This window comes from Phaethon aethereus (assembly GCF_964289735.1).
Source record: "Phaethon aethereus genome assembly, chromosome: 21".
NCBI lineage: Eukaryota > Metazoa > Chordata > Aves > Phaethontiformes > Phaethontidae > Phaethon > Phaethon aethereus.
In genome coordinates, this window is record NC_138597.1 from 6130470 (window position 1) to 6156806 (window position 26337).

The 26337-nt window shown below is 44.1% G+C and overlaps 2 protein-coding genes across 2 annotated transcripts in view; one reads left to right on the forward strand and one right to left on the reverse strand.

Moving 5' to 3' along the window:
- Window positions 1-468: 468 nt before the first annotated feature.
- Window positions 469-1710, reverse strand: RNF223 (ring finger protein 223; the record flags this gene model as incomplete). Its single annotated transcript, XM_082009233.1, has 2 exons — window positions 469-1316; window positions 1659-1710. 2 exons carry the CDS (start codon window positions 1708-1710, stop codon window positions 469-471), a joined length of 900 nt encoding a protein of 299 aa, XP_081865359.1.
- A 173-nt stretch (window positions 1711-1883) lies between these two features.
- The window catches only part of LOC309412349 (uncharacterized protein C1orf159), a gene marked incomplete at both ends in the record, with an annotated part of 42226 nt that continues 17772 nt past the window's right edge, over window positions 1884-26337 (forward strand). The window contains one exon of the mRNA XM_082009234.1: window positions 1884-1911. Within this exon, the coding sequence (XP_081865360.1) occupies window positions 1884-1911 (28 nt within the window). The remainder of the gene's footprint in view (window positions 1912-26337) is intronic.

Consider the following 26337-nt stretch of genomic DNA (forward strand, 5'->3'; position numbering starts at 1 on the left):
TTACCCTCCCAATCCCAGCTCCTCTTAGGAATAATCATGTAGATCCTTCAGTTTGCAAAAATAGCCCTTTATTCCCTAAGGGAGTTAGAGGAACTACACCCACTGTCATCTGGGATCCAGCCAAGACAGTACACGACTGTGTGCCACTCCAGGCAAACAGTCCTAGAAACCCGTCTGTTGCTTTCAAGGCTCTGGTTTCCATGGAGAGTTTGGCAGAAGGATGCTGAGGCAGCTCCTTGGGGCATTCCTGGGCTGGAGGCAGCTTGGCTGACAAGTATTCAGCAGAGCTCCTGGAGGTGGATGCATGTATTCAAGTGCAGGCACAGGAGGAGTGTGGGGAGTGGGCAACGGGGTCTGCCAGCAAACCAAGGAATGCCGTCAGGGCAGTAGGCCCTGTTCCTGCCTCCCCGACGTGGTGGGCATGGAGCTGACAGCCCTGCTAGACAGGGGCAAGGGGCTACCTCGCTGCTACTGGAAAGGGAGTTGTGTCACCGGTGCTGCTGCTGTGGTGTGTTTAGGGGGAAGATACTCTGGCCTGCTCATCGCAACAGTCCTTGTGAAGCAGCGGAGGTTCCCCGTCTTCAGGGCGCACTGGACTGGCCACAGGATGATGCAGAACAGGATGATGATCAACGCAGAGAGGAGGACTATGCGTTTCCAGTCATCGCACATGTCGCAGCGGGACAGCCTCCCAGCTAACCCTGCTGGGGGAGCCTCTGGACTTTCTGGCTTGCTCATGGCGACATCAATAGAGATACACGAGTCTGGGTTTTCGGGGTCATCTGACGGCTCACGGCAGCAGAGCTTGGTCCCTTCCATCCAGAGCACCTTCTCCTGCTGGAGTTCAGGGGGCAGTGTGGCAAGGAGCTCCTTGCTGGTCTGGAGTGCTGGGGCACCTTCCAGCGGGATGCTTGTCAGCTGCCTGCAGAAGGGGCAGGGGAGCTGGTCCTCTGGTTGGTTTGGGGGCAGCCCTTTGCTCAGGCGGGCCACACACTCCAGGCAGAAAACATGGGAGCACTGGAGCAGCTTGGGCGTCTTGAAGGTGTTGTCATAGGTGTTGAAGCAAATGGAACACTCAACGGGGGAAGCTGGCTTCGGAGACGTTGGGTTCGGAGAGCCTGGCTTGTCAGTTGGGGACCTCGCCTTCCTCTTGCCATCTCCTGGGGAGGTGACAACGATGGGGCTGATGGGGATGGGGATTTCACTTGGAGATGCAGGAACTGGGCTGGTGGGAGAGTCTGGTGTGTTGGAGTGCCACAGCTGCGTGAAGCACGACATGACGGAGCCCGGGGAAATAAAGAGAGCCCTGGGAGACTCTAGAAGAGAAGAAAACCACAGCCTTCATTTTAAATAATGTGAAGACACCCATCACCAGACCTATGTTTAACCCCTTAAAAGGAACAAAGAGCAAGTTCATGATTTCCACTGCATCTTGAGCCTGGAATAGATCCCTGCTAGAGGTGAGAATGCCACAGGTAGGCTGTTCGAAGCTGCATACTGAAGGTGAAGTTAAACATCCTGCAAAGAAGCAAGCAACCAGCAGAGATCCACCATCCAGCCAAAGCCTTTTCCCCAGAACCACCACGGTATTATAGATGGGTGCAGTCTTTCCCCATACATGCCTCCCTCTGGGCAGAAAAAACACAACAACCACCTACCCCAGCTGGTGCTCCCCGACACCTGGGCAGGGAGGAGAGCAGAAGACTCCATGAGGTCAAGTAGGGACCTCGCTATGGCAGTCTATTAGTCTGGGAGGCACTCAGATATTATGGTGGCAGCATGAGCAAGGCCTAAGAGACAGATAAGACTATTCAGTTGTGGAGGTAGCAGGGGGCGAATCTCCTCCCTTTGGTGTGCTCAGACAGAGTTTTGTGTCTGGAATCATGGTTCTGCGTGCTGCCTACCAGGCAAGTGAGGCACCACCCAGCGATGCTGCCTGCTTTTGTCTATCCACAGTGGGATCCGAACTCCTTCATGTCACAGGAGAACCCAAGGGAGGTGAGGAAACACTATTATCTTGCAAAGTTTGTTCCATCCTCGGCCCCAAGAAGGGGCAAGAAACACCTCTGTCTTGTCACCATGACACAGCAAGAAAAGCAACGTTGGAGGAAATGGTCTTGGTGCCAGAGCAGGGGGAATTCTCCACTATTTCCTTGTTGCTCTGATTTCCCTAGGGAATCACAGTTCTTCCCTGTCCTCAACCCCGGCGGAGTGCCAGCATGGCCCAAGCCTTGCTGTGTGCTGCCATGTGCTCTCTGCTTTGTTGTGGTGTGCGAGCAGGAGCCTTGAGTTGAACGGCTAATACGCCAGTTCCAGCAAATTGGTTTACAACTTCGTCTGGCCTTTTCAGCAACCGAAATATTACCTTCAATTCCAGTTATCCTAGGCTAGACGTGCGGCTTTGCATACGTTCTGACATTCAGGTGTATGACTTTTCAACTATTGAGCACTTCTATCTGAAAGCAAGTGTTTAGCTGGAGGAAATTCCCAGGAGAGCCCTGATGCTGTATGCCTGGGGAACATTTTTTTAGAATGTGTCACTGAACTAGCTAGGCTTGATTCCTTGTGTTGGGAGATTTACCGATGACAAGCCAGAAATGTTCAGATTGTTGCCGTAATTATAGGTCTCCAGTCAATCCAGCAGTGTCTCACCAGCATGGGTTAGAGACTCCACGTCTCGGCATAAAAGGCTAATTTAAGGTATCAGAAAGACTGCGTATTCCTCACGTTGCACAAAAAGTCTCCATTATTTACCAACGAAGTACTCTTCCCTCTCCCATCACAGCTAGCATTGCCAGAGCTGAAACCAACTTTAAAAACATTCCTTCTTTTTCTTCTCTTACTCTAAATGAAGACATTTTTGTGAAGCCTCTCCCCAAGTTGAATTCTCAGTCACAGACTATCTGCGCTTTTCAGCACATTGTAATTTTTTTTTAAATTACACATCTGGCTACAGATGACCATGCGTGTTTTAGAACGATCTGGCAGATGCCGATGAATTACAAATCCAAGCTCGAGGTGACACAGAGATGAGGGAAACCCCGGCTGTTTTTTTACTAAATCTTCTCTTCTGCAAAACTCCATTCCCTTTGCCCAGTTCTTTGCAGTCCCTCAGCTTGGAGTGTTTGTCAGAAACTACGAGCAGCAAAACAAGTGGCAGAAGGTAACCTCTGAATGAGAGACCCTTTGCTTACGCAAACTGTAATTTCATAACCTATGTGAAAAAGCTCTTCTGTTGGGGTTTTTACTAGTTTGTAATATGACAGCTATAGCAACAGCAGTATCTTGATAGTAAATTGAGGAAGTTTACTCACAACAGTTGCTTTTAAATGAAGATACAAGCTTTTGCCCACATTTTCCCTTTGCTAAAGATGATTGTGACACTATAGATGCTTGTTAGTTTTAATAAATTTAGAGTTACTTTTTTTTATCAACATCCTGGTGTTACGTGGCACCTTGATCAGACATGATGCAGGTATTGACTTACTTAAGCTGGGAGGATATAAAAAGCAGGGCGCAGAACTGAGGCGTGGGAAAGACAGTTTTAATTCACGCTCTGCCACACTGGGCAGGTCAGCCTCTGCCTGCTGCTGGTGTCTTTTGCTGTGTTGCCATAGTGCTGATGCTCAGAAAGTTAAACTGGGTTTGGGCAGCAGCTAAGGCAGGGACCAAGATTTCTCCTGGGCACTGCTGTTGTGCTGCTGAATGAGCGCCGGTCACTAAAGCGGGAGAGTCCTGATGAAGACATGCAGTGTGGATGTGATCTCAATAGCATTAGTTAGGGTTTGGGGGTTTTGTTTGTTTGTTTTTCTGTTTGGGTTTGGTTCTTTTTTTTAATTTTGGACTAGGCAATCACTTTTTTTTTTTTAATACAAGACAGTATCTTCAATTGTTCAGACCTCCATGGTTACACTGCATTTCCTCAGACCCTGCAGCTATTTACCTTGCTTTCCCAGCTATTTACCTGGGCTTTCCAGAAGCTTTGGGAACATCAGTAAATAACTAAACCATTCAGGAGAGACACATAAACTCGGATTTAAAACCAAGTAGCTAAGTACTCTTTACTTCCCAACAAGTTCTAGAAAACTTCTTTCCACACCATAAAACCAGACAAAAGAGAACACGCAGTTAAGACAGTGGCCAACACTGTTCTGTAATGATTCCCTAATGGTATCTTTAACTCAGAGCAACTGAATACAGTTTAATACAACTTTAACTCGGAGCAAGTTAAGAGGTGTACAGCAGATTAAAGTCTATAAATACCTGTTCAGAGTGCTGTTTAGAAGGAGAAAAGCATGTTCTGGGCTCTTGATTTCTACCCCTGAAGAGTCTTCTCTCCAGAGGATAGCCTTAGGCTCAGGGTCTTTTGTATTTATAAGCCGCCTTCTGGTACTCGAGCTCCCCGGTAGCTTCCCAAGTCGTTTCCGAGCACGGTAGGTCTGGCAAGACAAGTAACCTCTAACAGCTCCCCGTGCACAAGTGGCCCCGCCGCTGTAATTCAAGTATCTTTTATACCTTCCTGTCTAGAGGTGACTTACCTGCCCCGCCTGCCCTTCCCCATCACCACTGACTCACCCCGGCTGCGAGCGCGCTCCCGCTCCGGCCGGTTTCTCTGGCAAACAGGGCAGGCTGGAATGCTCCTGATAAGAGCAGCGCTGCTGAGGACACCCGTCTGTGTCTGCCCTAGGGAAGCAATGGGAGAAATGTTCATTTTTTCATCTTCTCTGGACCGGGGAAGGCTGCCTGCTTTCTGGTAAATTCTCGCAGTTGTTCGACTGGCTTTGAGGGTTTTTTTTAATCAGTCTTCATAACCTGGTCCGGTTTGTGCAGAGGCACTGGCCACGCTTTCACAGGGCAGCAAACCTGCTGAAAGAAAATTTCAGGACACCTAAAAATGGCAGTTATTGTTCTCTTCTTTCTCCATGAAGGATGAATAATTTGAAAGCGCCTTAGATTAACAGCAGAAACAAGATTCTGACAGTCAAATTTCTTGTGATTGGTTGAGAAAAAAATTGTTGCAATGGAAAAATCCAGTGTAATTTTGAAAGCCTGAAAGCTGTTTATAAATTAATTGAACCACCCTATACAATCATATGCCTGCTTCAGGCTCCTATACAATTGTTCAAAATAATACTGTATGAATTGTCACAGAGAAGGAATTTCATTCTTTGCGGCTTTTAGTAGTCATTGACACAGAGAAATACTCGACCTGCAAACCTTTTGTGGTTCAAAGGACATCGGTCCATGATCCAGAAAAAGGAACCAACAAAGTTACACTCGTGCAGATAAGGAAATAAATGTGTGTGTGAGGAAGTAGCAGACATTTAAAATTTAGTTTAGTTCTTATTTGTTGCAAATACTACTTTTCTTTGTTCATTTTCTCAAAAAAACAACACAAGATGGTCTGTGGATTTTTTCAGGACAGTATCGGGAAGTCTGCTCTTAAAAAATGGTTGAGAAACTTCAGTCTAAGAATGTGTGGAACAGTATTCATCTCTTGGGACAGAGAAGTGTCTAAATCCCATAGACTTTAGTGGCAGTCAGACACAACTCACTTTGGCTTCCACGTTCTTCCACTTCAGGTCATACTGTTCAGTTCTAGTGAGCTGAAATCCAAAAGGAGGCTTTTAAGAATAAGAGAAACATGTTGAAATTACCAAAGCTTTAATCAGTTCTAGGATTAAAACTAAGGTTACCTGATCCTTCCACAGCTAGAAGGATCTGGTCCAGAGCATTGTTCCTCCTGTGGACTCACGATGAGCTCCGTGGGTGACTCTAGAAGACAAACACCTCAACGGAGAATGCAGGTTAAGACTCAACTTTGCCAGATCTGCATCTCAATGGTACGGCTCCCTCAACGCCGCGCACGTATACCATGGGGAGAACAATCGGTACGCTGGGCTGAGCACACCGTGCCAGCACAGCGTACTCCCCCATCTATTTATGCTGCTGTTGAGGGAGGCTGGGAGCAAAGACTGTCTACAGCTGACAAAGCAAGATGTTTGATGAATGGATGCGGATCAGATTTTTGAAAGTCTGGCTCGCTTAGTCACTTGCATAAGCACTTCGTTAAACTGGGCTCAAAATTGACAACGTTTCAGTAACACGTACCAGGGTATATGACATTCGGTAACACACTGAGAAACAAAAGTCCTTGTTTTGGGTCTAGCTGAGACCCTCTCCCCTGGTAGTCAGTAGAGCAAGACTGATTTGCTTTTCGACCACGCTCTAAAGAAAGACACAGGCGCATCGCGAGCCCTTTGCCCGCTGACCAGAGCAGGACTGCTGAACTGCAGCGCGCGCAGACTCCCGCCGCTCGCCAGCGCTGCCCAGGCTGGCTCCCGTCAGCCTCCACGTGCCTGCTGCATGGACGGGCTCGAGCCCAGCCCAGAAGCTGAGAGCCTGGGGCAACCTGGGCCGCCCCACGCGTGCCCGCACGCTCCTCCCTCTGCAAGGATACGCCGGGTGTGCAAGGCGCCGAGCGCGCCGAGACCTAGCACTGTCCCGGGATGCCGATCGGGGCTCGGCTTCCACAAGTGAGTGGGAGGCTTGCTGGTATTTTTACCTTCTTCTGGAAGAATAGACTGAGCGTGTCAGGAGCTGCCGCTGGTCTTGGGTGGATCCGAGAGGATTGGGAGCAACCAGTTGTGGGAGCACGCACCGTCATGTTTGTACTTAAAGGAACGGTGGTACTGAGTAGAAACAGCTACTTTATTTATACTGTTGTTTGCTTGAACTTGCATTACCCATGCACACCTCAGGTGCTTCTCAAAGGTATTCTCTCTGTACAGGTGTAGGGGTATGTGAACAGCAGCATGAAAATGCTTGTCCTAAACTGATTTTTGCTAAGCCATGCAGGAATGAAGCTGATGAGACTGGAACACTGGGATGAGATGTAGGTGATAATGTATTTCTGGTATAAGCACCGTGACCTTAAGCAAAACACTTAATTTCCATGGACTTCTGTGGCTTGTTTACTAAATAAAGAAAGATAAATGAAATAAAATTAAGAAAAGGAATTATAAGTCTTCCTTTTTGGTCATAGTCTTTGTCTGGATTGTGTATTTAGATGGGAACCTGGGAGGGATGGGTGTTGCCTAGTATGTAGGACTGGTCACAGTGGCTCCAGCCAGAGACCTAAGGTAGGATCCCACCTGCAGCGAATAATTGAGATTGATTGAAACACTGAAGCTTTCACTTGTCAGACCCTTCCCACCATCACCTCTCCTTATTTTACCAGCATCAGTAACCATTGCCATCTCATCCAGGACTGTGGATGAAGTGATGAGATCTTCTAAAGCGTATGTATTCTTTTCAGGGGGACTTAGGAAGGTTTGTAATGAAAAAGGTTATTTCTAACAGCAACTACAGACTGGTGGAGGACATGACCATTTAAAAGCTTGCAAGCCAGGCTCCTCAGTGTGAAGAGAAGCAAAGTAGACTGCAGAGTAACAAAACCAAACTGCTGATTATAGCTTTAGACTGTTTCCTTGGCTTGTCTTTACCTCCACCACTGCCTAAGTATGTAACTCTTTTCATAACCTGTGTAGTTCATCTCAGCAGATAAACTAAAGCCACCAAATAAAGATGGGTGAAAAAAAAATCAAAATCAGAACCACCAAGAAATGAGCAACAACCTTCCTCTGATCTCTCTCTCCTATCACCCACAACTAGCTATTTTCACATTGTTATGTACCACTTAGCACATCTGGGGGTACTACCTTTTTGTTCATGTTTTGGGTATCGTTTACAGCTCTGGTTTGGTGGGCTACATCCTAATGCGGTGTATAAAGCCGGAAAGGCTTCAGAAGGCCTTTTGTGCTGAAGAAACCCAAGGGAGCAGTTGCTACAGAAGCACAAAATTGTCAAGACATAAACTGGTTTGGACTCAGCCTTTGCAGGAAAAAACTCCGACGTATGTGGTGTTATTCCTGCGTACAAAAGACACGTCTGTTAGGTTTGTGGAGCTGCACCTTACTTTCAAGGGGAAAAATAAGAGTATGGTTTAGGACAGATGTGCTGGTTTTAACTGGGTGAGAACAAGCCCAACTCCAACACCTTTGTACAGCACGGAATAAAGTGTCTGCAGGGTTAAATGCTTACAGCAGGAGGATACTACTTAGACTATGTTTTCTGTTAGCTGACACGTTCATGTTCCTGCTCCCGAGCTACTGAAAGCCAATAAAAGCGCGCACACACATACACACATACACCCCCCCCAGCTACTGTCACTTTTGGCACAGGAACAGCTCAGTAGCTGAGCTCTCCACCTTACGCTGGTTCTGTCCGTTAATCAGATGCAGAAGCAGCGGTGAGACCTGGTACTGCCTGCGTTTTCCTGGCAAACAATTCCTTGGCCTCGAGCTAGCATCGCGTTTTGATCCTACAGTGTTCCTCGGAGTCAGGAGGCCTGATGCTCTGCGCCATTAACGCTGCAGGGTGGTAAACAGCACCATTAGGTAACGTTTCCCACGCTAACTCCAGGAGCTCTTTTGTTTGTCTGGCTTCACGTGCAGCCCGCTACCTAACCAGGTGTCTGCTGTGGAGTCTGGTCGTTGTTGCAGTCGTTCGCACCTACGGCTAGACCGGGCTGTTTAAATTCCGAAGTATGTGTTACGTACCGTCAGGAAAGAGGCTCGGTGAGTCATCAGGTAAGCTAGATGGGAACTCACTGGGGGATACTTTTGATATAATTACATTTTATCCTTCTCTAACTGTTTCTATCAGACAATCTCAAGACACTTCACAGACATAGTGAACTGAGCCTCCCAATAACTATACTTATTGAGGACGTTATCTCATTTTGCAGCTGGGGAAGTTTTGTGGTGCATGGGAAGCCCAGACAACATTGAGAAACGCTACTGTGACTTCTGTGCAAGCAGCAATGCCTGGACAAGTTGTGCCCCTTAGCATGGCAGAGTGACTTGCCAGAACAGAGGGATAAGACTTGAAACAAGCGGTGGAGTGGGAGACACCATCAGAGTTGTGTCATACCAATAAATGCCCACTGAGGCAGCTTGATACAGGTTTTGAGAAAAAATGTTCATGTGAGATAGAGCCATAGGTAGTGTCCCTCAGGTGACTCCTGCCCTCTAAGTGATGCCCATCTTTACTGGCTAGGCCAAGCCCAAGTTCTGGAACCAGGTGTCTCTGCAGTTTAACCTCATTCAAACACTGGATCCACCTGGCACCTAACTTTGCACTGTTCTTCATTTCCTGTAGTCACCAGGAAAGCACCATGATTAGATAATCACTACAAGGTACAAATGCAACATAGCAATTTTCCTGATACTCCATAACTCATGTGACTATTACTCTTCAGCAGCTTGAGGCTGTGTGATTCAGCCTCCCTCACAGCCAGATTCTCAAATAGCAAGAATAGCATCCATTCCCTGGACATAATGTCAGGTCTTTTTTTCCAGCCCATTATTTCTGAAGGAATAAGTGACTTGGACCAATGGCTAAACTGTGGTCTATAAATCATTGGTGATCTATGATAGCATGCTTGGGAGACTGTTGGCTTTCCAAACGTCTATGCTGCTTCTATAGTGGCTTGCAAGGAAAGTTTGAGATCAAGAATCATAAACAGTGGCTCAAAGGAAGAGTAAATCACACCAGAACTAAGGTCCTTGGAAGTACTCAGTGAGTGTGGCTGTTCTTTCAGGTAAGATGATACCCACAGTGTGGCCCGTAAATGGAGCGGACCTAGTTGAAGGGTTGTTAGGTGTTCCCAAGGACTGCAGCGCCAGCTCCTTTTGAGGCTGTTAGAGGCTCAAGTGCAGCTGGAGTTGAGATGTAGTGCCTGTAAAGTGCGTGGAACCAAAGCAATTACCCTCCTGAAACACAGATGGAGTGCTCTTCCCGTGGACCACTAAGGTAGCTGTTGCTGTTACCAGCCCCAGAACGAGTTATCCGGAGGCAGCTGCAGTCATAGCGTGTTGCTGATGCGGGAGGCTGTCAGCAGAACTAGAGGAGACGGCAATAGAAGCACGGTGAAGGGCAATGTTAACAAGCTCTCACCAACACATCGTTAATTGCTCTCATGATTGTCCCTCAGAGGTCATGTTCCGGCAGCGTTACTCACTTCCCGGCCTGGTGTGGTGACATGATGAACTTGGGAAACAGCCTGTGATGTCAGAGCTGAGGAGTGAATGTCTGCAGGGACATCTTGCTTCTCCTCTCCAGCGACTTTTCCTTGCATAACAAGCCACCTGCCCTCTGCTGGAGAATTCTCCCCTTCCATGCGTGAGCTGTGCTCTGCTCCACTCGCGCCCAGGCAGCATCCACACAGTGGAATAGAATCACAGAATCACAGAATCACTGAGGTTGGAAAGGACCTTCAAGATCATCAAGTCCAACCATTAATCCAGCGCCACCATGTCCCCTAAACCATGTCCTGAAGAGCCACATCCACACGTTTTTTGAACACTTCCAGAGATGGTGACTCCACCACCTCCCTGGGCAGCCTGTTCCAGTGCTTGACCACTCTCTCGGTGAAGAAATTTTTCCCAATATCCAATCTAAACGTGCCCTGGCACAACTTGAGGCCATAGGGGCCTCAGCACTCATCAGAGCACATCCAGGCAGGAAGGGGGTGTTGGGATGCTAACGCCTCCAACCAGGTACCCTAGACCTGACTTCCTGCGTGTGGCTCCCCTCAGATCGCTACAAAAAGGATCTGACGTCGGTGCTAATGAGGGACAGGGTTCTCTCTCTGTGGTGTCTGTGCTAAGTGCTCACACCCTGAGAGCTCTCTACTAATACTGAGCTTTTCTGAGTTGACCCCTGTTGCTTTCTTCACCTTGCAGGAGCCCACCAACTTGGGAACCATCAGATGATTGACACACCTTCTCAGCAATCTCCAAGGACAAGCGTGACCCTAAGCTCTCTGCTTCTCTATCAAGTTCTCCCCACCTCCAAGGATGAACCAGCAGTCTTCCTTCTCTCATCCCCACATACGTTAGCCTAGAGTCCCTATGTATAAACTGGGAAATAAATAAAATAATTTTTCCATAAAGCTCAGCAAAGCAAGCAAAATAGTGGACATGGTAACCTCTGTAATTTCCAGCTGTGGGAAGGACAGCATCACACCTTGGTCTCAGTGGCACTGTATTTCTCCTGCGCTGAGCAAGCACAGGACTCCACCTACTGTCTCCTTCCCTTTCCCATCCCAGAAGCTTAATTATCCCTGACCATAGTCCTAAAACTTTGCAGTGGGCAAATGCTTCTTATCTTTTTTTTTCTTTCTTTCTCTAAAGACGCAGAGAAAAATTGTTCCTTGTTTGCCCTCTACCTACCCAACATAGAAATGATGGATGCGATGAATAAGCTTAGGACATGCCATTGTAGCTATCCTTTTTAAATTCTGATCATTTTATATCCCTATTTTATATATGGTGTCTATATTTGCTTTACATTCCTTGCGTTCCTGAAGTATTGATAGAGTTGATTTTCTCCAGACAGCGGTTGAATGTTTTTTTCAAGTGTGACACTTCAGTTATGGCCAGCGCATAATAGGTTTAGTTCTTGTAATTATAGCTGCAGTTGGATATTCGTGTTACTGTTGTGTTTTAACCCGGCAGGTAGCTAAAACAACCACACAGCCGGTTGCTTTACCCCCCCACCCCTCCAGGGGGATGGGAGAGAAAATGAAAAAAAAAGTAGAACTCATGGGTTGAGATAAAGACAGTTTAATAGGATGGGAAAAAAAGGGAAGAATAATAAGGATAAAAGAATGTACAAAACAAGCGATGCACAGCTCACCACCCGCTGACTGATGCCCAGTTGGCTCCCAAGCCGCAACGCCGCCTTGGCCAACTCCCCCAGGTTTATACGCCGAGCGTGATGTCGTGTGGTCTGGCGCGTGGCTCTGGCCAGCCTGGGGCGGCCGTCCCGGCTGTGCCCCTCCAGCCCCCCGTGCCCCCCAGCCCTCTGGCCAGCCGGCCGGCGTGGGAGGCTGGAGGGTCCTTGGCTGCTTGGCAACAACCGAAAACACCAGCACGTTATCAACGTTATTCTTCATCCCAAATCCAAAACACAGCACTGTACCAGCTACTGGGAAGAAAATTAACTCTGTCCCAGCTTGAAACCAGAACAGTTACTACATATATAGTTAATCATTCAACTGCTCAAGGGAGTACAGGATAATATCCTAGGCGTGACACTGGCTAGAAGTACAGTAAGAAAAATATCTTAGTGAGTTGTCCATGCTGAAGAGAGCAATTTACACTTCAAACCTAAAGAATGTGGTGGGACAAGAATGCAAAACATATCTTCACATGAATTTGTAAATACGTTAGTAGGTGTAGAGATGTAAACTGAGTTCCAGTAAGATAAGGCAAAGTGAAAAGCAGTCAGGGTTGGCACAAGGGTAAAACGTCCTTCTAGTGCATCAGATAATTTATCACTGTTACCCTTATACAGGTAGAGAAAGAACACGAGGATGTTCTTTGTGCCTTCATAAAAGTTTAATTTATAACTTCATCCCTGGGTCCGGTTCTCTCCCCGAACACTTTCTGACACATGGAGAGACACTCTCATGCTCGGCCTTCCAGCAAGAGACATAATTTCAGTTAATGATTCAAAGAGAAAGAGCAATCATGAGTGATGTCCTTTTAATGTATTTCTACTGTTTTCCACATACATATTTATTATGCTATTTTAGCAAAGTAGGACACTAGAGCCCTTTGCAGCTCTCGCCTCGGGCTCCAAGTCACTTGGCGTACACTCTAGGGACTGGTAGAGTCACAAAAGCTGGTGTTTCATGTGTGACTAGAGAGAACAAAACTGGGGGATAACTCACCAGATCCTCAGCAGGTACAAGCGGGTTTTTCTCGGGACCGCTCTGGAGTTCCCCCATGTGCTCACGATCGCTGAGGATCCAGGGTTCAGAGGAAGAAGCAGATCAGCACTTGAGCGGCCTTGGTGTCTCCTGGAGCAGCTCTCTTGCCGCCAGCGCACATGCGCGTGGGTGCGTACAGTTGCACAGATACATGCCGCTCTCGTTCTGGTTGCACCATGGACTTTATAGGCTCCAAGTTATATACCCTGTCTGCTTTGCTCAGCACTTCGCACAGCACAGAGCGCCGGGGTCTTTCAGTCCTAGCGTAACAACAGTATTCCAGTGTAATTACTGGACAGGAACTCTGTCCAGACACGGGCTGTCTGTCCCAGCACAGCAGAAGTAGGAACTTGGAAGAGGGTTGGAGGATTTGGCCCTCTGCAAATAATGGAAAGACAGAGTCCCTTATGCATGTGATAAAACACAGAGGAACATTACAATATTTGTATTCACAGTGCAAACCATTTTCCATCTCTTCATAGAGATACTAACTCTAGTTTACATATAAAATGCAAATGTTTGTGGGCTTTTTTACACTCACGTCCTTCAAGCCTAATCCTATGCTAAACAACAGCTACTTACAGTGAGTTCAGTGGAAAATGAGGATGCTCAGCAGCTTCTGGGAACAGACCTTTGGCGCTCACAAATCCAGCATCGTGCCCTACCACTTAGTCTGAGTAAAAAACTACACTCCAACAGAAGAATGAAATCTTTTGAAGTTGAAACATAATTGCTGCATATTCTCCATAGAAATCCTCCACCTAGTTAGCAGGATGAAAGATCAAGTTCTAGATTGTGGATCTGAGGTAGCACACCCGCAGAGACCTGATGCTGAATTCAGTTTTCAAGGATGTCATCATGGACGTGCGTGCCTCAAGAGACTACATGAACTGCATGCCCTCAAGATTCCTCTTACCACTACTCCGCCTCTGTGAAATGCATCAGCGAAGATATTTAAGCTCTCTTGCTTAGCTGTGGACCTTTTGTGAAAGGGAAATACCAGAACAGACACGCTGATTGAACTTAGGCCAGGGCAGGACTGGCCCCCAGCTTTCCCACAATTAGTTTGTGTCGCACGCGTCCCATCCCTTTGTCTGGACTTTCTCCCAGGTATAGAATTACCCGGGCAACATCCCCTGGAAGGTCAACACCTGGATTTAGTTAGTCCTCAAGTAAATAGTTCTCACTGATCAGAAGGTGAAGTAAGAGCTCCTCTGGAGGGGCTTTGATGTATTTTTAATGTACCTAATGCAGGCAGTGAGTGTTTTAGATATTAACAGCTAAACTAATTGTGTACCAATTCACTTTTCCTAAGTATAATTTTAACTGTTTGTACAATCATAATGGAATAAGTAACTAAGTTTTTCTAATCCTTCTTGCCATTCTTGCTAATGATCGATATTTATGCTAAAAAATTATTTTTTTGAAGAGCATCAAGCTTCCCTGGGTCTCCCGAGTGCCTGCCTTTTCCACATCTTGCGCTTCCTGACCTCTGAACAGCCTAAGTTAGGCTTAACCTAGTTTTCACTAGGGAAATAAATATTGGCAATGGTGCAGGTATCAGGAGGGAACAGGTCTCTGTGTTATAAAAGAGCCTTTGATCAAAACTGACATCAGGGAGACAGAGATGAGGAAAAAAACTAGGAAGGTCTCAGTGAACTGTGACAATAGTGACAAAAAATGGAGAAAACAAATAAAGCGTATGTCCGCTGCTTTGCAGATTTGTGAGAGGCACTACAAATTCAATTGTTCTGTATATCTTCAGGTCTGTGGCTTAATGAATGTGTCTCAGTCCTCCACGCCACGTGTGAAACAGTTCTGGAAAGTGTGGCTCCAGTGCTAAGGGGAGCATGGCTCCCATACTGGTCCAGTAATGGACATACTGGCCAGGCTAAATGACTGCTTTATCAGCACTGTGCAGTCCGTCACGCACCTCTTCACATAGATAAGAAGACACAAACATTTAAAAAGCTGTTCTCTATCTTCCCTAACCTGAAAATGATTGGGATAATATTCAATGGCAACTTTTTCAGTTGCAATTTAGATTAAACCTAATATTTCAAATTCATACCCAAACGCAAACTGATACATCAGCGACTGTTCCTATTAACTTCATTGCACTCCCTTTACAGAAGGAAAGTTAAATACCGGCAGGTCTGGCATCTCTGAAGGGAAGTGTGAACCTTGGGGCTTCGGTTTCTCAAACGTAAGGAAGACTTGTCTTTCCATTTCTTGCTTTTTTGCTATTTTCTATAATCAAGAATTCTACAACAAAATATATTGGAACAATTTTTTGCTATATAGTTTTTGTTTTGTGCATCATTCACATTTATTTTAAATGTTCTCGCAACTGTTCAAATGACATACAGCTGCCTTCCTCACTCAACAATACCTACTCCTCTCCTCTTTCAAATGTAGTGCAATCACACGGCTGAGTTCATGGGGGAATTACAGTGCTGGAAAGAGACTGCGATGCCATAAAAATAGGATCCTGTTGCCTGATCAGTGGGATAGATGGTGCTGCACCACTTACAAGCCGAGTCACTTCAGAAAAGATAGATGAAGCATTTACAGGTCATCTCCATGGCTTTTCTTTAAACTGTGGAGCACCCTCCTTAGTCTTATTATTAGTAACAAAGAGAGGGTGCAGTAGTTTTTATTTTCGTAACTAACTGTGGTGCTCACCGGTGGTGAGCTATAAACCCCACCGAAAGCCTTGGCTTGTCCCTGTAGTATTTACAGTGAAAGAGAAAGGCGAAGAAAAGCTGTAAAATGCACAAACTGAGAGCTCAAACACGACGGGCTCCAAACATCGTTTGTTTAGGAAATTCCTTTTTGTATGGAGCACTTCGATTCAGAGATTTTGGTCCCATGCTCGCCTCCCCAAATCACCCACCCCCAGGAAACAAACACATAACCCACTTCATTCTGCTTTTTTGTTTATAACAAGATGTGTCCCCTTGTAAGAGAGCTCTTTAAGCCTACGCTGCCGACTGTGCGCCGAGGCAGTTTAAACTATTACCGCCCTAAAGATGTCGTTCTGAGAGTTGTAGCCTCCAGCAAGCAGGAGATCACAAGTGCCGTATCCTAGTGTTGTACAGTACAGATGTTACAGCCATGAGTGGGTGTCTGGAAAATTGCTGGTTCCTCTGCTCGTGTCCTGTGTCCGCAAGGATGTGCATTACGTGCCGGCTTCCCAGCCCTGGATAAACACGCGCTGCCTCGTGCCTCCCATGGCCCCAGGTGATGGGGAAGGAATACCATGGTAGGAACGGAGCAGCAGACTGGTTTGGGGATCTGGGTTCCCAGTGCTCATGAGGGCTGTATTGGTGCACCTGTAGGATGGGAACCAGCAGCTGGCAGAAAGTCCAGAAGGTGCCAGTGCCCACCAGAGCCCCATGGAGCCCCCGTGGAGCTACGGCCTTGGGCAGAGAAGAGTTAGTCAGAGCCGCGATTAGAACATACCTTCCCCATCACTCATCCCATCCTCAGTTCTTGAGACAAAGTGCTAAAAATTACACTAGGGTGAGCATTTGGTTTCATCCTCTGAAGGGTTAAACACACGTTTTCATAAACTGGCAGATGTATTCCTTAACTTTTTATTGTGTTATCCTGATTTGCAATGTTCTTTTTTACGCTTTTCCCTGGGTCTAGTTATTTACTTTTCATTGTAGAATCTTTATCAACATTCAGATACTCATAGAACGTCTGGGTTTTTGTTTATTTTACTTATTTATTTGTATGTACCGTGAACAAAGTAGTATTTAAATACTGTTGCATGTGGAGATGACATGTTGCTTCTGGACCCAGAAAACTGGAGGTACGGAATGAGAGATTTAATAGCTGTTAAATAAAAACGAAGGGGCAATGGGAAAGAGAGAGGTGATTGTATCTTTTGCTTACCATAAGGCAAGCACAGGGTTAAAAAAATTCCAGATCAGAGGTCTGATTCGCAAGCTTCTGCAGGTGTGACCATTTAGTACGTGTTAATCTGGGGGACCGGAGTATAAAGAGGAAAGCCCAGGCTTAGGAAGGGTTTTTTTCCATCTTTTGTGTCTTTTTCTTTCATGAACGGAAGATAGGATAATGTTAATCACGTGCTGGAAGATTAACTTGAAGAAAGTGAGTTGTGATTATAATTTTGATGTCCATTAATGTCTTACCTGACAGGCTGTGAGCTGCAGGATGGAAGCTGGTGGTGAACTATATTTTATGGAAGCTATGTCACTCAGCAAAGTTTTATGGAAGGTAGCACAAGGTTGTTGTGACTGACTCTTCAGAGACAATTTCCTTTCTAGTATGTCTATTGGGTAGCTAAACTTAGTGAACTTACTATTTTCTATAAGCCTCTCTTGCCGTAAGATGAAATAATTTAAATCAAAATATAAGCTTTAAAGCTAGCAATGGATTTCTCCTGTTATTCAAGACAACAGCTTAAAGCTGAATTTGTGGGAGAGTCTGCAAATGCAGAAGTGAGGCTTTGTAGGAGGAGATAATAGCTTTTTCTAGATAAATTCTGTTAAGCTTTCAGCTGTGAGAATAGCTGAAGGAGAATTGCCCTGAGCTTTAATGGAGAGATCCAGAGATACGGATCTGAGGTTGGGCGTTATGTGTTGCTGTTCTCAAAACCTATGGGAATTACTTACTTTCATGAAAACAATAAAAAAAGATGCCAGACTCCTTCCTCTTTCTGCAGCTACATGCATGCCTTTTGAAGTATGTTGTGAATTTCCTGGATATGAGAAAGATCTTTACAAAGCAGCAACGGCTTGCTCAGGAATGGAAAACGTAAGCCCCCAGGGACAGCTTAGTAAGTGGCAGAAACCTCCTACCCATGCCCCTGGAAGCAGGAGAGCCATCAAATTACCCAGTTTCAGTGGCTGCGACAGAAGCCTCCCGGCAGGAAATCCTGTTGCGCAAATCTCTTTCCTTGTTGCTTCCTGTGCCGTAATTTTTTTCAGAAACAATCCACCTCTTGAATGCTGCAAAGGACTGCGGGAACGGAGTTTGTGCTGTGTCTTGATGCGGTCTTTGCTTGACTTTTCTCTCAGGTCCTTTTGCAAAGTCCTAAAGCCAAGCCTGTTCTCTCCAAGACGTCCTAGTGCTCTTTCTGCTCCCTCTGGAAAATTTGTAAGCGTTGAGTTGTGAGCTCATTTTTCTGTGACTCAGCAATTGAGTCGCCGGTGAACAGAGCACAGATGTGAAAGAGGTGCTGATAAAGGAGGAATGCGTTGAGTTGTGACAATGCAAAAGGCAGTGAGAAAAGGCAGGAGTTTGCATCAATCAAGATAAAGAAGTTCTTTAGGGTAGTAGAGCAGATTTCCCTCACAGCTTTTGAAGTTGTGCCACTGATAATTGCTCAGATGTGCCTGGGGGGCCTGGCACCCCTTTCTTTCGGTGCGAAAGGAAAGTTGAGTTGCTTCTGTATATGTATATTCCTCCCATATTGGAAGGAACGTGATGATTTCTGTTTTTACATATACACACACATATGTAAAGATACACATGTAAAAACCAACATATATGTATATTTTATATGTAAAAAAAAAAGTTTCTCTCTACTGAATCATTGCTCTAAGTAACTGCGGGGGAGATAAAAATAGGCATGTGGCAGATGTACATCCACCTTGTTTAACAATCGTATTCTCCAATAGTCCAAAGGGCCTCAGAGCCACAACGCCCTGAAGAGCAGCGACTGTGGCGGTGCGCTGTGTGCGCCCGCCGTATTTAACAGTACTTCTGGACGCTGTAGAGTCAAACGCAAGTGTTGCCATGTTACAGATGCATTCTAGAATATCATGGAGCTACAGAGGTGGTAAAATAAAAGCAGATGCCCAGTTTATCCTGGTACATAGGGATCAAAGGAGCTTTCCTAGCCAAGGCGGTGTATCATCGATTCGGAGACGGAGCTGTGCTGACAGCTGGGAGAGGGCAAGGCTGGAAGGTGGCTGGACCACATGAGGAGAGGGAAAGAAATGAAATGTTCCTCTAACAGACTCAAACTAGTGAAAAAAAGGCCCTTAGAGCTGCAGCTCTACTTTTCTGGCGGAAACTTTCTTGCATGTCTAGGCTTCTAAATCCAGTTAGGCTTTTAGGAATGACCACCAAACAAGAGTGATCTCTCTAGCTTTCCACAGCCTCTGCTCCAAAAGCTCATCTGTAATCTTGCATTGATAATGGCTAGTGAAATTGTCTTCCACCTTAAAACCACAGTTTGTCTTTTGAGAAAGTACTACTCCATAAAGCGGTTCTCTAGGAAATTAGTCACCAGGAAAAACAGCAAACCCAAAAAACTCCAGGGGCTGCAGGAATTATGACACTGTATTTTTAAAATACAGTAGCAATTCTTCTGGTTGCTCAGCAATATTATGCTCTTGCTCCTGCCCTCCACTTAGTAAGACCCACTGCTGTTCGTCTTGTCCAGATACTGGTTGTTCGTTGGCAAACAAATTCTAGGTAATTTTATAGCACATGATGTATGCCAGCACCTATAACATTCTGGGACACCTATGCACTACGCTGATCTCTTCGGACTGCTAAGAGGTACTTTCACAGACATCGATTTTTGTGCTTATCAAACCAAATGAAAAAATCCTACCAAAGCAGAATGCAATTTACTTTTTCATAAAACTTAAATGGAAGTCAATATATCACTGAAAATCTCTTTTCAATGCGATAGTAATTAAAGCTATATATTACTGGAAGCATTAAAACTTTAATACACTTTCACGTGTATTTATACAGCTCATATTTAATCTTTGTACTTGCAGCAGGAGCCTCAGGAGTGATTTCCCCACCCCCCCTTTTCTCCCTCCCTCCATCTCTCCCTGTGTGAAATGTATAGATAATGTTTGCAAAGCCATGGAAATTCAACAAGATTTAAACCTTATTAGCTGTAATTCATATAATTATCATACTTGATAAATTTGCCTTCAACTAAACATGCAGAAATAAATGTTTCATTAAGAATGATGAATATTTATATTTTTCTACTTCCTACCTTTGCGTGCTTTACAAATATTTGCATATAATGACACTTTTGTTTTATAACAAAGAACAAACACCTAAGGAGAGAAAAAACAACTCTCTACTATCACTTGTACAATTTGCAGAGTACAACTTCTAGTACTAGAAAAGTTTAGTTAACAGACACCATAAATCACCATGAATCTCTCCCATGTCCACATAGAAGTAGTTTAAGTGGAAGGCTAGGTTCTCCTCATGTTACAAATCAGCAGCTAGTTTGGGGGGGAATTTTGTTTAAATACAGTGGAATCCACAGAATTTTCAATCAGTATTACATTCATCTAGAAATGCCAAATTTAAATATATATAAATTTATATATATTTAATATATAAAAAAATATAAGTGGCAGGATAGCTCTAGAATTGGAGAGGTTGCTAGTCCTCATACATGCAAAATAGGAACACATTAAAGGGGCAAAAATAAACTACACAAAAAAGCAGCCATAATTATGACAGACCCTTGCAGAATAAACTTGCTGAGCCTATGGTACCTAATCTGTGGTTTGCAGATCTCTGAGCGTGTGTAGATTATTTCTCAGGGATTTACACACCAGTATTTAGCTAAGGAAAACAACAGTAATTCTTCCCATACAGGAATTCTTCATAAAGGACTATACACCTCCATCAGAGGAAAAAAACAGAAAATCAGAAAAGGTTGAAAAGCGCTGTACAAACCAGAAATTTTGAAGTTTCTGTTCTTTACTACAGTAAGAGTAGCGTAATTACGCAGGCAAAGCCATTGGGGTATCTGATAAGCGCACGCTTGCAACAACTCCTGGCTTTCGCTGGTGTCAATACGAGCACAAGCACAGCAGTAGATCACCAGTGAGAGTGTGGCAATACTTTTTGCAGTAAACAATAGTTACAGATCATTGGTTTCCATACTTTGAACAGAAAGAAGGTTTACCATCAACAGGGACAATATTGTATGCTTCTGACCTTAAAGTTTTGGGGTTCTGTTTTTGTTTTTTCTTTTTTTTTAAATAGGAACGATTTCGGTTTTGATACAATATTCTTATTAATACTTGATCAAATTTTCTTGAACTGCTTTTTGTTCTCATGTGCTTTTACCTTCAGTTCTTTCTAGCTGTATTTCTCAGAATAAAACTTAAATTTCAGCTGGTATATCTTAAACACAGACTCACAATATTTTGAGTGGAAAGGTGCTTCTAAGTTTGCACTGTGAAATCAACAGGCAGGAAGGTAGTTTTAGCTTGGGGGGAAAAAAAGGACTTAAATTCTTTGTCATAAATTATAGCAACCTTGGACATAAGAATAATTTCTTGTTGTTTTTGAGTGCCTTTTGTTCGTTATCAGACAACATGTAGACTGTCAATTGCTTATCTCATACCCTACTGTAACCCAGACAGTTATTATGCCCATCTGTTGTTTTCTTTTGAACTCTGGAAACATCTCCTGTATGCATCAAGTCTGTGACTGCTTTTCGTTCATCTTCTACTTTCAAACTTTCAGGATTTACCATAAAAAGCAGTTGTGATTTCGTTTTCCTTTCTAGAACACAGCCTTAAAGGCAAAAAATGTTTAAAGGAAACTTCTAAATAAAATAAAGCTGGTAAGTCAAGTGATGTGCATCTTAATCCTGGTAGTATTAAAAATCCCAGCTTAACAATAACAGTAGAGCAAGTTACTTTGGTACTGTATTAGTTTCAAACTGCCCATGAAAATTGGTCTGAAATTGCCCACCTCTCTGCCTTCCTCTCCTCACAAGAAGTTAGTAAATGAAAGAAGTAAGGGGCGTATTGGGAACAGAAAATGTTAAGCAAAGAGCTTCTGCTTGATAGGAGCATCACACATGGCAGTAGATAGACCCATATGTTTTAGTTCCAACGGCTAATATTCAAAATATCCTTCGGCTTGACTCAAGGGTGTTTCTCAAGGAGGTCTTTAATTTCCCATAAATCATACAATGAGAAGTCAGGGAATCCTCTTCATATTTCTCAGTTAACACTTTAGTAATCTCAGGATGACAACCGTTAAACTGCCTCAATCTATCCAATTACACTGGTAATATAGTTCTCCTGAAGGGTTGCTCTATGTGTCAGGAATATATCAAGGTGTTTCCCCACTTAGAAATATTGCCAGTTGATCAGCAGACCATAAAATTATGTCAAGCTAGCAGTGATTCTCTTGACAAGGCAACTAGTGTTTTTACTTCTGTTATGTAGGTTGTATCCGCTCAAGAGCAATAGCTTTCTGCGTGACTGCCTAGCTCTGTGCCACCCAGGTAACCTTCCAGGAAAAGTACAGGATGAGCAAATGTACTTGTGAAAGGGAGTATCGTTTACCATCTGGTATGCATTGTTTATGTCCTGTTACAAACTTTACAAATAACTTATATATTCTTCTTAAAAACAGGAAGTTTTTCAGCTTTCCCTCAACATTAATGCAAATTTACCAGTAGAATTTTACCATTTAAAGCTGATTTGAAAGAGAAAAGGCTTAAGCCTTCCTATTCCTGCGTTGATCAAAAGCAGACCTTTGAAACTGTCAATATGAAATCAGCAGTGCTTGCTTAGTGAAGAGAAACCCTGGGTATTTGAGACTGTTATTTAGAGGCACTGTCAGGGCAAACAGCCTAACAGATAGAATTCCAGAGATCATGACTAATTTGGGGCAGTTTGAATAGGAGTGAGTACATATAAGACCCGATGCTTTAATTTACTAGAAGAATAGTAGGTCAGATCTGGGAAAACTTGTCAGCATTGGTACAGATGGTGTTATGCTCCACATGAGTCAACATTCCAAGCTTTTTCCTTAAGGACATGGTTTTCACTGAAAAACGTCATTGGTCAAAGAAATAAGGAATAGAGTATGCTCAGAGGCATCCAGCTTTCTACAATAACCTGTAGTCTCATCCCCACTCCCCAAATCCATCAAAGCGTCCTTTCAGATAGCAACATCAGAAAGCAGTTGGTCATCATCTCTGCCACGGATGAAGGGAATCAGGTCACCTGCTAGTGTGCCTTTAGCAACTTTACAGAACATCCTCCTGTAACAGCAGCTGTTGCACAGAACAGAAATCTGAAGAAAATAATTGCCTGAATATCCGCGCGCTGTGTTTTCTGCTTAGTTCCAGAGCTGCGATATAACGTGCAAAGTGAGAGTGTTTTCACTTTGTCCCGTAGGGGAAATCTTGGTAACTGCCTCAGCCAATTGTTAAAAGCCACAAATCAGGAAGTCGAGATGACAGAACACTTTAGTGGCCACTGTGTGCGGAGAGAGACGGGTCAGAAAGCTGAGCACGGAAAGCTAATTAATATAAGCACTGCAAAAGCAGGGCTAGACGTAAACCTGCAAGGTGCTGAAGTACCCCCTCCCTAAACATCGCACAGTTTCCTCCCAGCTATACAGACCTCTGGAGATGCCTACATATTACAGATATACTGGAAAACACCTTACAGAGAAAATGGATAATACCATCAAAAAGAGTATTTTGTTTTCCTTTCTCACAGCCTGACACTAGAGTTGATAGATTAGATCTTTCTGTTAAGTAACATGGAATAACAGTTGTTCTGTTTATTTTAAAGCAATTTGTAATTCTCTGTCTACTAAAGGAATGTTAATTTAACACCTTTTCTGCCAAGCACTCAAAATAATATGTAACAGTTAAAACCACTGCAAAGTTATGTCTGCCAACATCACTTTGAAGAGATGTCTGGACATGTTGTGAGAAAACCTTAATAAACAGAGCTGCATGGAATAATTCAATACAGTAAGAAGTATTTTAAAAGCACTACTGAGGTAGAGTAGACGTGTTTGGAAAAGATTTTATTAATCATGTATCTGGTTGTAGTTAATTGTCATAGTAGCTTGCACTTTCACACAATGAAACTCTCCATAATCTCCCACTTTCCCCCACTCTCAGATTGGAAAGGTCACTGCAAAAATCTGTTTGAACTGTACATGCCATTCATTTACTCACTCTTTTGTTCTGGTAAAATATGTGCTCATGAGCAGCAACCTAGTTTTGAAGGTCTACACTTTAGTTTTAGTGCTGCAGTGGCAATAACTATGGGACCAGTCAGAAAGAGATATTTAGTGTATTCTTTTTTTTTTTTTTGCCAGCATCTACAATTCTTTTCCACCAATTTCATTTCACAGTAATTCTGCCCTCTGAATTATGGAAAAAAACAAAACACAACACAAACAACAACCAACCAAGCCTGTCCCTGTGCAGAACTTTTTTCTGCCTCGTAAATTAAGATGTTTGACCCTAAATTCAAAACTTCACAATTTCTATCTTTCCCTCCTCAACCTATAAACTTGGAAGTAGCATATCTTGTCCTGCACAGGCGTGTTGATACTGAGTTTTACAGCGCAACTGGTTATGCAGAAATGTAGTAAGTTTGGGTGTTAACTACTAAACTATTTATAGGATTTAAATCACAGCCTCTCACATGTATTGGATATGTCAGGCAAGAAAAATTTCGATCACACTGTCACACTATGTATTCAGCCAAGTGTCCTATTTTGTGAAATGCTTATAGAAGGCTGGGTTGGGAAGGGATCACAAAAAGCTTACGAAGCTGCAGAACAAATTTCAAGTGACACATTTATGAAGTAATGCAAACCACAATACAGAGCTACAAAAAGCCGACAAATGTTTTTCCTGGCTATGAAGTCACTGTAAGTTTTATAGCTAGTGAACAGAGCAAAAGGCAGAAGGCCTTTTGAAGAGATAAGGATGTTTGATATTGAGAATGAATTAATGCTTTTAAGTCAAAATACTTGGTCATAGTACAATTTTATGTGTGTTTTTGCATCCAGAAACTTACTGAATCCAAAGGTATTTGAGAATTGTTTTAACTGTCCTGCTAATGTGTGAATTATGCATCCCTGAAAGTTCTGTGTAACAGCAAATGAAAACAATGATAACAATTCGCTTGCAGTTTCAGCGCTTTAGCTACTCTGTATATTTATCAGAAGCTGCATTCTGTGTATCGTTGGGTGCTACACACAAAGAGCAGAAAGTAAACAGAATCACAGAATCACTAAGGTTGGAAAGGACCTTCAAGATCATCAAGTCCAACCATTAATCCAGCGCCACTGTGTCCCCTGAACTATGTCCCGAAGTGCCACATCCACACGTTTTTTGAATACTTCCAGAGATGGCGACTCCACCACCTCCCTGGGCAGCCTGTTCCAATGCTTGACCACCCTCTCGGTGAAGAAATTTTTCCTAATATCCAATCTAAACCTCCCCTGGCGCAACTTGAGGCCATTTCCTCTTGTCCTATCGCTAGTTAGTTGGGAGAAGAGACCAACACCCTCGTCGCCACAACCCCCTTTCAGGTAGTTGTAGAGAGCGATGAGGTCTCCCCTCAGCCTCCTCTTTTCCAGACTGAACACCCCCAGTTCCCTCAGCCGCTCCTCCTAAGGCTTGTGCTCCAGACCCCTCACCAGCTCCATTGCCCTTCTCTGGACACGCTCCAGCACCTCAGCATCCTTCTTGTAGTGAGGGGCCCAAAACTGAACACAGGATTCAAGGTGCAGCCTCACCAGTGCCGAGTCCAGGGGCACGATCCCTGCCCTGCTCCTGCTGGCCACACTATTTCTGTCCACACACTTTCCCCATTTTCATCTCTTTAGCAAAGTGTACTGAATTGTACCATATATCCACACTTTGTGGGAGAAATTCTAGGACTGCTGTATTGAAATTTCAGTGAAAGCTTTTTCCTGCTGACTTCTTCAGTCTTGAGAATAAGTAGTGCATGTTAGTCTCTCAGATTCTAGATTCTGCTCTGAAACATTGCACCTACTTTGTGGGGGGGATCACAGTAAATTGCAGTTCTTCTGGGGTATCCAGATTAGGAAATTTGTAAAAAGATTCATTTAGTTTTCATCTGCAGTTATATAAATATTCAGTAAAACAGAATATGAATTTTCTTGGTAAATATTTTTATTCTTTATTACACTCAGCTAGGTAGTTTCTTCATTACTGGAAAAATACTCCAGGAGACAGCAACTTTCAAGGAATTTAAATATGTCAAAATATTTTATTCAAAAAATAAGCATTCTATAGAATGCTTATCTTTACCCAAATGACATTTGTTACCGTCCATAATCTTAAACCTGTTTCAAAATGTACTGCCATCTCCAACTTGGAACAAATTTTAATTCTCTTCTTCCAGAGCTGGATAACTTCTGTTGCATGAAGGCATAGATTTCGGATCAGAAGTGCAGCTTTTATCTTGCCTCCTGTTTCAAGTCTTAGTTTTGCCAAGAGGTCCTGCCCTTTCTGCCACACTTCAGCAGTAGTTAATGGGTGCTTAGGGGAGTAGCTCTCGGGAGGTGTCATCCTGTAGGACTCGAGCATTGCCCTGCGTTTCTCAAAGCTTCCTTTCTTCCTCTGAAATACCCGTGCTTGTCAGGATGGCGCGAGCAGGCGCCGTCAAAGGACTTGGGGAACATGGAAGGGCTTGGGAGGAGTTCAGAGGTGCCGTAACGTA